The sequence below is a fragment of the Apis dorsata genome, unplaced genomic scaffold, assembly GCF_000469605.1.
Source record: "Apis dorsata unplaced genomic scaffold, Apis dorsata 1.3 scaffold_19, whole genome shotgun sequence".
Classification (NCBI taxonomy): domain Eukaryota; kingdom Metazoa; phylum Arthropoda; class Insecta; order Hymenoptera; family Apidae; genus Apis; species Apis dorsata.
Window position 1 is genome coordinate 581,804 of NW_006263321.1, and position 11,563 is coordinate 593,366.

Consider the following 11,563-nt stretch of genomic DNA (forward strand, 5'->3'; position numbering starts at 1 on the left):
TTAAAACGGTCACGTATTCTCAATGGGAAAGTTATCTCGATGAAACGATGGAGATCGCGATTACATCTTCCCGGAATGAAGGCAATAGATTAAAACATCGTGCTTGTATATTATAGAAATTAATCAATTCGAACGTGGAATTTGAAAGCGTGCGTGCAATTTCACGGTACACATCGGGCTGATCCCAGAAGAAAACTGAACGAAACTACGGAGAGCTACAACGAGAGACACCGTGTCAATTCGTGAGATAAGATAAGCACGGAGGATACATCCACAACGTCAGGGTATTTTCTGAAATTTTCTTATACGAGATGTTTATTACGCTCATTATATTCGAATTAAATCGATAATATATTTATTTTTCGAGATGTTATATATATAGAATCGGAATCTGAAAACTTCTCCTTTTCACGACTCCAATTTCACTTTCATTTTTGTAATATTATTTTGATATATTCGGTAATTAAAGAGAGACAAAGAAAATTTCATTTCGCAATGATTTATGCAAATCTTTTTATTTTCTTCCGGTAAAAAGATTCTTTTTCGAAATCGAATCGTTCTCGCAAAGATTTTTCTTCGCTTCGAGAGAAATCTTCGATCCGATAGTAACAGTATCGTAGTATCATTTATATAGATATATCCGATGCAAGCACGATCGATCTAGAAAATGATTAGAAACGGAAATGATTCGTTCGAAGAAAAAATATCCGAGATGGAACATTTTCAAAGATGCGATCAATTTCATTGCTGATCTACCATTTTGTGTGTGATGTTTACTTCCCTTTCTATTATATCCCTATTTTCAAACGGTACTACATGGTTCTATGAATCATCTTATTTGCCACTTGAGTTTCTGCCAATCTAGTGATGACGTCATCAAACGAAAATATTTCTAAAACTGTATTCTAACAATTATTAAAATTTTTACATTTCTTATTTGTATCTTATTTTTTTTTTTTTTACAAATTTTCTAGCTTCTAATTATTTACTATTTCTTATTGTCCAATATTTCAATAACAAATATTTCAACGGATTTTTCTTTCCTGGTATTTTTCATAATAATTTTCGGACTTAAAGTAAAGCCATAATATATAGATGTCAATTATTGTGCTCAGGTAAAGAAAGGTTCATGGTACCTTTATATATATATATGTGGAGCCAACGCAGCTCAATTTAGCTCAAAATGTATAGAATGTATAGAAGATATATAGCTTTATTTACAATTCACACTTTTAATATTTAAATTGATATTTAATCTCGTTTATCAAAAGAGTTAATACTGAAGTAGCATGATTAGAAGATTTAATATTTGGCATTATTTGATGATTTTATTGAAATCAATTAACATTTCGATTCAATTGCAAAGATGAAATAGGAATGTTTTTTCAAGGGAATAGAATTGTTTTAAAACTTACAGATATAACCGTGTATTTATAATCGTTTATACAAGACGTATATCCTCGTGATACCTAACAGATCGATTTTAGTGAATTTAATTTTTTAGTGTAATAAACAGATAATAAAGTGCTTGAAGCATGACTTCATTTTTTTATACACTACATTCACGTATATAATAATAATATAAATTATAAATTACAAGAAAAAAAGAATTTCTTTTTTTTTTCTCTTTCTTTAATTTCTCAACTCGAATGAGAGGAATCTTGTTGATCGAACGAAATCATATTATGACAATTACATTGCACAGCCATTGATTAATAAATAGAGTTTGTATAAATTTGAAATGGAAAAACAAGAAATCTCTATTTGAAATATAACGCAGAAAATGAAATCATTTATCATCTTAACTAATATAGGCGAAAAGAATGAACAAAAAAACACTTGGAAGTTCAACAATCATATTATATATTACTTGTCAAACTCGCATCAATATCGAATCAATATAATGTCTTATTGATATTTCCTTAAAGCTAGTAAAATGAATAGACGAGCCACGATCCATTCAACTGGATCGGCGAAGTGGTAAAAGATAATGTCCGTAACCCATAGAGGCAGGGTAACGAATAAAATTACAACGCTTTTAATGTATTGTTCAACAAATGCAAACCGTTACTCTCTGTGTGAGTCGACGTAATTATATGATACAGATTAAATGGGAGTCGAACGTCGAAAATCCGTCCAAAGTTTGCGATCAAAACGTACACCCGTTCATTTGTACAAAGTAGAATGTTGTATTTTATTTATCGGCAAGAATACTATCGCTAACAATATGCAAAAAAAAAAAAAAAAAAAAAAAAAAAAAAAAAAAAAAAAAAAAAAAAGAAGAAGAAATTACATCGTAAGAAAATATGTTCGATCGTAGTAGATAAAAGTTATGCTACTGAAAACTCTACATTTGCAAAGTGCGATACGTATACAATAAATGAAACTATAGATCTACAAACGTGTAAGATCTTTAGTAAGTAAAAAGCAAGAATCATTAATATTTTATAATCGTTAATTAGATTATAATTACATATTGATAACGCACCTAACGTAATTGGCAGTATTAATCTACTACTACATTATTGCTACTTTCGTCACATGTTTCGATTATCGTTACTAAAAATCGAATAAATCGCGACAGTATTCTTGTCAATGTGCATGACGATGCATAACGCTAAAGGAAAAGGAAATTTGTACATCGTTTGTACAATAGTGTGACTCAATCTCGCCTGCGCCACGTAAACTTCGCCCTTTGACTAGACGCCTCCGCGGCAACTGGCATCGGGTGAGAATATGGACACGCTGGTTTGGTGCAGAATGGATGATACTTGCACTGTTGGGCAGGATGAGAGAATACGCATCCCAGTTTTGTGCAGGACAAGCCGAATTTGCATTTGGGATGTTTGTAAGCACACTTGTCTCCGAACTTACACGCAGGGAATACACTATAATAGGGGGAATAGATAAGTAATAGTTAAAAAAGACTGACTAATTGTGAACGATAGCGAATTAAAAAAAATTAAATAAGATAATAACCTGCACATAACGAGAGGATGAAGATACGCGCACTTATTTCCTAATGTACAATTTGGCCAGTATCTACATTTTTCTTTTGACTTATCTATCACCGTCACCGTATTCTCTGTTAGTGGTTTTTTATCTAAACCTGGATACAGAAAACAACTTTGTAATGCATTTATATTGTAGAATTTTTATAGGATTTTAATTATTAAAACTATATTATTTACGTTTTGTTAATAATGGGTTTGTTAACAATGTACTAGATTTTAAATCCGTGGGACTTGGTGAATGGGATCTATTATAAATAATTGGACTTAATTTTCTCCTCTTTTTTGGTATCTCCTCGGTATTCTCTACGTTTTCCGTGTTACAATTTTCATTATTTTCTTCACTTCTTTCTTTTACACTTAAATCGCCATCGGTTTCCATTTCGGATACATGAAAAACAGAAGTTTCCGATTCATTCTGTGCGTATATATCATTTTGAATCGTTGATAGTGCAAGCTCGTCATCTTCATTCACCTATATAAATAAATATGTTATTGAAATTAATATTAATCGATGTAAATTCGTAAAAAATTAAAAGAAACAGAGTAAATGAGTATAATTTTAATTTTAATAACTACCTCCATTTCCAGTCGTTCATCGTCGTCAGATGTATTTTTTTCTTTCATTAAATTATTATTATATCCATTAAGTGTAACTAAAAATTTTTGGTTATCGTCGCTCCTTTGGAATAAAGACATTACGACACCCATGTGTTCCTCGGTAACTGGTTGCGGTACATCTATAGACCGTACAATACTAAATATATTAGAGAAACAATTTTAAGTATTATATATATCTCCAAAAAAGAAGAAGAAGAATAAAAATATACTCACAAGGTTTTGATTTCGATTCTGAAACATCTGTGTTTAATTCTACTTGTATTTTTTCCATAACTAATCGCTTATTAGAATTCAGGTGTACTGATAAATTTTGACCTACGTCTCGTACAGTAGCTGGTTTAAGATGTTTTAAAGTCTGCTTCTTCTCCTGTGAAAATTTTTTTATATAAAAAAACATTTTTGAATTAAAAAACGAACCAAAATGGAAATCTGTGACATTAATATTTATTACATTTTATACACACCAGTAAGGATGGTTCTGGATTCTTTTGCATAACAACAGATTGATTTGCCTCTGCAACTGCCCTTAATAAAAGTGATTGTGTAGCACGTTTTTGAGCCGGTTGTAAAGGTTTCAATGGTCTTGGAGTTACGATTACTTTACTTAATATTTTAGTTTCCTCGACTTCCTCTTCTGCATCGCTGCATTTATTGCCCTTTTCTAATGGTTTCAATCGTTTTCTTTCAGTCTTATTTGATGCAGATTTATTTACAGCTATAATATGGGATTTAATAGGTCCAGAAACACCTATAGATTGCGTGTCATCATCTAATTCCTCTTCTGCACCCAAATTAAGATAATCATCGTCCTCGCTACTTTGAGAACGTCTAATCGATGAATTAAAACCACTTTTAATATTTGGTGGTTTAAAATTATTTTTGAATGGTCCCAATCTCTCCTTTATATTTTTATTGTTAGTCAGAGTATCGCGATCTTGTTCTAAAGGCTTGCTTTTAAATTCTATAGACTCTTTATTTCCTAATAATTTGGACGATTTATTAATATTAGCAATACCTAATCGATCTTTAATTGTACCCATCGATTTTTCTGTTGATTTCGGTTTTAAATTAGAATTTGCTTTTTCTCTTAATTCTACATTTTTGGGAACTTTTGAATTACCCAATCGACTTTTAATATTATTAATTTTATCAGACTCGTTTATTTCACGATTTCTATTTATACGATCTTCTATATCAAAAGTTCTCCCTCTTGGAAAATTGTTATTTCGATTATTGTCCAATCGATATTTTTCAGGACGCTTTTCATTTTGCCTATATCGACTTTCAGTATCTATCTTTTCTCTGTGTACTTCAAATTTTTTTCTGGGCGATACCATACCCAAACGATTTTTTACAGACACAACGGATGTAACTTTTGGTTTGTTAATGCAAGACTTCAATTTTTTCGCATTATCTTCTGTCGTACTCTCTACATCTTCCTGGATTTTTGATCTTTTTGTCTCATTCTGTTTTTTCTCAGAACCATCTCTATAACTATTTGTTGTATCCAGTGGTCTTTTTAAATTTTTAGGTAATGAATCATCAAGTTTTGTTGTTTCAACATGAGAATCTTTAGTTTTATTATTGGAAGTTTCAAAAGGTGACAATTCTTTACTTGTATTTGCATTTTGACTTTCATTTCTTTTGGACACAGGTTGTTGAGAAATATTGTGATTCGATGTATTCTCATCTGATTTACTGTCATGATTAATATTTTTTATAGATTTATCTACAATTTTATTTTGACTTGTCTCCAATTTTTGACTAGATATTGTTGGTTTTATGTTTGTTTGTTTATGGAATGATTTATCATCTTTCATATTTTTATTGGAAGATTTTTCAATAGTTTGATTTGCAGCTTGGTCTTCCAAAAAAGAAGTTGTCGATGTCTTTCTCTTTTTCCTCTCTTCCTCTTGTTTTACAACAACTGTAGGTACAAACTCTCTCAATGATTTTTTCTTGGCCACAGTGACTTTCTGTAACTTTTTCAACACTTGGTCATGTAACCAATCAACAAATGGTGTTGTACAATTTTCCAGAAACAAATATAAATCTTCATGCATTTGTTGGCGAGATTTTTTATTTACAACCATTACTAAAATATAATCTGGTAGTTCTTCATCATATCTTATTCCTAACTCCAACAATTTAGCACGAATAGCACTCTGAAAAAAATGAGTAACAAATATTTATTATGAAATTTATGATATATATAAATTGTAATATACATTTTTATAATTTTAAATTATTCCTAGCGATTTATAAAGGTAAAATAGATTTATTATTTCCGATTCTTGCTTTTTTCGACTTTTATATCCATATAAGATATCACATACGATTAATCAAACGACGTATCGAAACTTACAATTTTATCACCATCAAAAACTCAAATAACTATATTGCGTAAATTGTTAAAAATCGAATAATACTATCGTATAATTATAAATTATTAAATCGAATCTTGCTAATAATTCTTTAATTTTCTGCATCAGAAATTATTGAACACAACTATACGATTGGAAGAGTGTAGGTACAGTCAAGTAAAAGTATAAATGCTTCACTTACCCGCAATTGATTCGTAACTTCTATTCCGCGAATGTCCATGATGTTGATCACATTTAACGAGTAGAACGAGTGGAAAAAGAAAACTGTTGTCGAGTCACAAAATCGACGATATTATCACGGCTATTAAGGAATAAAAACATTCTCCGCCATGAAGAATCAGAATGCTTCTTTCCATAGAACAGATATTCAATCTAAATAGGAAACTCTATAGTACGTTCCAAATAAGTAAATTCAAGAAATTATTATTTGTTCTTAATCTTTTTATTGCTTAATTGATAATAAATCCGATATTCAACATATCATTTATGTATATTTACATATTATTTAGAATTAAAGTAATTTTCATAGATTAAGAAATGAGTAGTTTACAATTTCATTTCTATTATGGCATGTATACAAAGTCGATAAAACGCATCTATATTTTATTCGTTTCATGACATTACTTACCGGGAAAATATAAATTGAATTTATATTTGTACAAAAATTAATAATTATTTTATTAATTTGGCTAACTTCAATAGTATATTTTCTTTGAACTGCTTTTTATTAAGTTCGAATAACAAAAAATATATAAATATCTTATTATCATTTTCAAAGTTAAAAAAATATGTAAAGTTTTTGATGTCGATTAATGAAACAAAAGCTATTCTATGATTAATATCTATTATTGAAGATTAATCAAACAATTCAAACAATTTAAAAAAAAAAATCAAGATGTCAAGTATAAAGAATGTTTTCACCTTCTCTCATTTACATTTATTGTATGATCTTTTTGTTTTATCTATGAAGATAACTTTTGCTATGACCGTAGCTGCTTTTAAAATGGTTATACCTCCTCGAGCAAAAAATTTGATAGGAGAAACTGTGTTGGTAAATGAATAAATCATCCATAACATAATTTCAATATTTTTTATTTCTATCTTCTACGTAATTCTATTAGATAACTGGCGCTGGACATGGAATTGGTCGTGAATTGGCTATTCAATTAGCTTCTTTGGGTTGTATAATTGTTTGTTGGGACATAGATACAGAAGCAAATCGATCGACTATAAGCATGGTGTCAAAAAATGGCGGAGAAGTAAGAAACGAAAGATTATTTTAAAATAAGTTTAGAAAAGCAATAAAATATAAAATCTCTGATAATAAGATAAAAAGGAGATTGTATAAATACAAAGTATAGATATATTTATTAACTGCATTCTTATTCTTGCTTATCCTTAAAATTTTTCAAATATATCAGCAATCAGAGATTAATTTTAATTTTCAATTTTTACGATTTTAAAATATATTTAATATTTTTTGATATTCATGAAAATGATCAGATCATGATTATGTTTAAAATATTTTTATTTAATTTTGAATAAAATATAATTTTCACAATTTTAATAAAAAGAAATTACTTAGGCTTATGGTTTTGTGGTCGATGTATCGAAGAGATTAGAAGTCAGAGAGGCTGCAAGATTAATGAGAAAAGTAGGTGTGCCAGAAGTATCGATCCTGATTAATAATGCTGCTGTATTATATCATCGTCCTTTTTTGAATCAAGAATCGGATCTTATTGAGAAGACATTTAATGTTAATGTTCTATCAAACTTTTGGGTGTGTTCAAATGTATCCATGTTCATTTATCAAATATCAAATTTAAAAATTCAAGAATTCTTACGGATAATACTAATCATAATGTAAATGTGTTAAAGAAACACTCATTTGAATTATTAATTTTTTCTACAGACAATAGAAACCTTTTTACCAAGTATGATACAAAACGGAAAAGGACATATAGTTTGCGTATGCAGCATGTGTGGTATATACGGGGTGTCCCAAAAAGTAGCGTACTGTTCCTCGAAATTTGCAATGAGAGGTTGAGAGAAATTTTCAATCGCAAATTAACAATCTTTGAATATTTTTCCATTCATAGATTGTTATTATAGAATTTAAATTTTAAAAGCAAATAATTATTTCCATCACATCAATTTTTATTTTAAAGAATAAATGAATTTAATAAATAAATCTTTAACAGGATTGATGGATGCTCTTCACGAGGAATTACGATTGGACCCCAAGTTTAATAATATAAGATTTACAACTATTTATCCATTTTACGTAGATACCGGATTAGCCAAGGATCCAAAATATAGGTAAAGTGCGATTCATTTTAAAAAATTACAAATTTTTCTCTCAAAGTTCAATTTTATGTATGATTTCCTTTTAAATTAAATATCTTAATCTATTTTTTTAGGTTCCCTTATATATTTGGTGTAATATCACCAGAATATGCAGCAAAAGAGATAATCAAAGCATTCAGAAGAAATTATACCGAATATTCCATTCCCAGATGTCTTTTTACTTTAAATTCTATCAATAGGTATATTATTTTCTTTTTTCTTTCTCACCATGTATACAAATAGATTCAAAACAATTTTAATTCTAAAGCAAAAACAGTAAATATATGATTATTTCTTTTATAATAAAATTTCCTTTATAATATTTTCATAATCATAAAGTTTTAATGCTGCGTTTATGGCTTTCAGAATAGTCCCTGAAACCGTGATGAGGTTGATCCTTGACTTCCTCGCTGACGTGGATCGGAAACGTCAAGAAAAACTTGCAATTTGTGAAACTAACACATCTTAAAGAATAATGATCAATTGTATAAACTGATATTATGTTTTATTAATTATACGTTCATATATTTGCATTTTATCATGGTGTTACGCAATTTAAAAACGTAAAACATAATAAATTCAAGATCAAGATTAAACATTTGTTTTTGTTAGCAAATGATACTTGATACTTTATAGCATAATTTTTATTTACTTTACTCACTTTAATATTATTTTATTTACTTTAACAATTTGTTTAACCGTAATCTAAATTTTTTTCAAGTAGAAACAAAAATTTTTCATTTTGAACACGTTAAAAAGAATTTCTGTTAGTTATAATAATAAAAATTACAATTAATGACAGATAAATGACTCTTGCGTAAATAATAGTATAGAATTTCACGTAACATGCCATTGTCGATTTGTGATAATTCAATTTCACAGAAGATAAATTGATCAACTTCATCGAAATTAATCATCTGGTATATAAAAAGTTAAATATCGATACTTGTTTTTGTCACTATAGACTATAAATTTCATAAAAAATATAAAAGATTATAAATTTCTTAAAAAATATAGGAATAGAAATAAATTTAAAAAAAAAAATTGAAGAAAACATAACAGACAATTAAAATAGCAATATTTCAATCATCGAAGATTTTTTTCCAATTTAATTTTCATTTTTTACAATATCCAATTTTGATTGATAATGAATTTTTTAAGAAAAATAACTTATATCGCGTGTGAGAAAAGAAACAAAATTCAATTTATAAGATTAATATTTATAAAGATTATTTTTTATCCGCATTTTGAGTTTTAACGTGATATTATAAGATATGTATTATAGAATTATAAATGAATTATAATATTATGAATAATATAATGAATTATTATAGAATTTATTATAGGACTTATTATAACGTTCTTTTCTTTAAAATATGCATATCCATATTCAAATCAATTAGGTTTAATTGCGCATTTGAATACAAATAAAAACTTAGAAAAATTTTTTTTAAATAATAAAAATAAATATAAATATTCAATCAAAATTTGCTTTATTACATAAATAGTAATTATCTTTGTGAAAAATAATTAAAATGTTATTATACGAAAAGAAAGAAAAAACTTAGTGAATCATCATCATCATCATCATCATCAGATATATCTTTTTTGATTGTATGTATATTATATTTTAATTATATATTATATTTTAAGAAAAAATTTATTATTCATCTTTTTTGATTGATCGAAGTAAATCATTTCTTCGATTTTTATTTATGATTTTTAAGATACATTTTTTTTTCTTATTATATGCGTCGTTTCTTCTTCTTTTAATAACCATCCATCTATATGGTTTTTTTCCGATCATAGTTCACGATTTCGAAACTAATTTTAAAAAATAACTGTCAAAGTGTTACATCATTATTAGTTTCTTTTATATTATTAGTTTCTTTCTTTTTTTTTTTTTTTTTTTTTTTTTTTTTTTTTTGTTTTACAATTACATTTTCGAAATTCATCTTGTGATTTAAAATAAATTATAATCATTAAATTATAATCATTAAATTTAAATATCACGTTATAACATAAAATAAATTCTTTTGTTAAACGCTTGGCCACGAACAATTTTTATTACAATTCATTTATTCTTGAATGTAAAAAAACATGATGCAGATGAAAGGTCAAATATAAACGTGAGCAAAATCTAAATAATGTAAGTATAAAATTAATGATGTTGTTACTACCTATAGTTTATCCTGTTTCAAGAAGCCTACCTTCAGTCAAGTTCAAGCAGCAGTCGGATTCTGTTGAGTGGAGTTTGAACCGGTAGTTTCTAGTATTTTAAAATTTCAGTGTAATTTGCAATGTGTTTTTTTACAAAATAACATATATCCACGATGGCTTTTATAATTGTTAGTTAACATTCATTATCGATCCATAATTGAATTACATATACAATTACAGGTAATTATTTCTTTTTTTTTTTGCAAAATGTATGATTTATTCTTTAATAAGAATGTTCAGATTTATCAAAAAGTGAATATTTTTTTTTTCGTTACTTTGATCATTTATCTCGAAATTATTAAAAAAATCATCTGATTTTTTTTCTCATTCTTTGAGAAATTATCATTTCACGATATACATGATAGTTTTCAAAATATTTTATTTAGATAGCTTTTCAAATAATAATATAGTAGTGGTTTCGTTGCACATAGAAAATAATTGAAATAATGAATGAAATGTACGCAAAAGGATTAATGTGTTTTAAAAAAATTATTAAAAAAGTGAAATTATTTTAAAATTATTGATGAATCTTTCGAGTTTTAGCTAAAGTGATGAAATCAAACGACACGGTTTAATCGAGAAAACTATTTTTTAAGAGTAATGATACTTTTATATATTTCTCATTTTTCTAATTATTATGGATTTGCTTATGCGCATTTACGTACAAGTTTACCTTGAAACAGGTCGAAGAATCAAGTTCATGACAAACATCTTATAGAGACTGTGTTACATGACTATAGATTCAAGGTCACAAGGTTATTCACGCATTGGTTATCAACCTTTCTATACTACCAAAAATATGCACACGTATAGATTGAATTTTTTGTTCGTTCTTATATAACAATGTTATAAAGATTTAAAAATCTCTTGAAAAAATTTATTGAATCGATCAAATCCAAAATTCTTTATTTTTCTTCATTCTTCATTTCATTGTCTTTTTTTTTCGTTTCTTTTTTTTTTTTTTTTTATTTTTTTTTTTTT

General features: G+C 27.3%; 4 protein-coding genes and 1 long non-coding RNA gene across 5 annotated transcripts in view; 3 read left to right on the forward strand and 2 right to left on the reverse strand.

Annotated features, from left to right (window-relative positions):
* Positions 1 to 382, reverse strand: part of LOC116185389 (arginine-glutamic acid dipeptide repeats protein-like) — a 4,100-nt gene extending 3,718 nt beyond the window's left edge. Inside the window, 3 exon segments of the mRNA XM_031509680.1 lie at positions 14 to 85; positions 88 to 117; positions 120 to 382. Coding sequence (XP_031365540.1) covers positions 14 to 85; positions 88 to 117; positions 120 to 174 — 157 coding nt within the window. The 5' untranslated portion in view covers positions 175 to 382.
* Positions 383 to 1,573: 1,191 nt separating this feature from the next.
* Positions 1,574 to 6,465, reverse strand: LOC102677030 (zinc finger CCCH domain-containing protein 14). Its single transcript, XM_006607828.2, has 7 exons — positions 6,198 to 6,465; positions 4,097 to 5,797; positions 3,846 to 3,999; positions 3,591 to 3,751; positions 3,192 to 3,486; positions 2,980 to 3,109; positions 1,574 to 2,888 (listed from the first exon to the last, which is right to left on the reverse strand). The coding sequence occupies exons 1-7, from the start codon at positions 6,234 to 6,236 to the stop codon at positions 2,663 to 2,665; spliced, it is 2,706 nt and encodes a 901-aa protein (XP_006607891.1). The 5' UTR covers positions 6,237 to 6,465; the 3' UTR covers positions 1,574 to 2,662.
* A 299-nt stretch (positions 6,466 to 6,764) lies between these two features.
* On the forward strand, positions 6,765 to 8,858 carry LOC102677182 (short-chain dehydrogenase/reductase family 16C member 6-like). Its single transcript, XM_006607829.2, has 7 exons — positions 6,765 to 7,067; positions 7,138 to 7,275; positions 7,602 to 7,796; positions 7,929 to 8,058; positions 8,218 to 8,335; positions 8,437 to 8,562; positions 8,729 to 8,858. The coding sequence occupies exons 1-7, from the start codon at positions 6,912 to 6,914 to the stop codon at positions 8,829 to 8,831; spliced, it is 966 nt and encodes a 321-aa protein (XP_006607892.1). The 5' UTR covers positions 6,765 to 6,911; the 3' UTR covers positions 8,832 to 8,858.
* Positions 8,859 to 10,476: 1,618 nt separating this feature from the next.
* On the forward strand, positions 10,477 to 11,161 carry LOC116185362. The gene is made up of 3 exons (XR_004150206.1): positions 10,477 to 10,491; positions 10,549 to 10,762; positions 11,120 to 11,161. It is a non-coding gene; the product is annotated as an uncharacterized LOC116185362 (long non-coding RNA).
* A 58-nt stretch (positions 11,162 to 11,219) lies between these two features.
* The window catches only part of LOC102677314 (retinol dehydrogenase 10-A-like), a 4,011-nt gene continuing 3,667 nt past the window's right edge, over positions 11,220 to 11,563 (forward strand). The window contains exons 1-2 of the mRNA XM_031509686.1: positions 11,220 to 11,243; positions 11,323 to 11,337. Of these exons, the coding sequence (XP_031365546.1) occupies positions 11,220 to 11,243; positions 11,323 to 11,337 (39 nt within the window). The remainder of the gene's footprint in view (positions 11,244 to 11,322; positions 11,338 to 11,563) is intronic.

Coding starts and splice junctions, on each gene's coding strand:
- LOC102677030 (XM_006607828.2), bottom strand. CDS start 6,236: ATGGACATTCGCGGAATAGAAGTTACGAATCAATTGCGG. Junction 4,000..4,096: donor ATCCAGAACCATCCTTACTG/GTGTGTATAAAA, acceptor AAATTTTCACAG/GAGAAGAAGCAGACTTTAAA. Junction 3,487..3,590: donor ATGAACGACTGGAAATGGAG/GTAGTTATTAAA, acceptor TTATTTATATAG/GTGAATGAAGATGACGAGCT.
- LOC102677182 (XM_006607829.2), top strand. CDS start 6,912: ATGTCAAGTATAAAGAATGTTTTCACCTTCTCTCATTTACATTTATTG. Junction 7,276..7,601: donor TGTCAAAAAATGGCGGAGAA/GTAAGAAACGAA, acceptor GAAATTACTTAG/GCTTATGGTTTTGTGGTCGA. Junction 8,059..8,217: donor CTCGAAATTTGCAATGAGAG/GTTGAGAGAAAT, acceptor AATCTTTAACAG/GATTGATGGATGCTCTTCAC.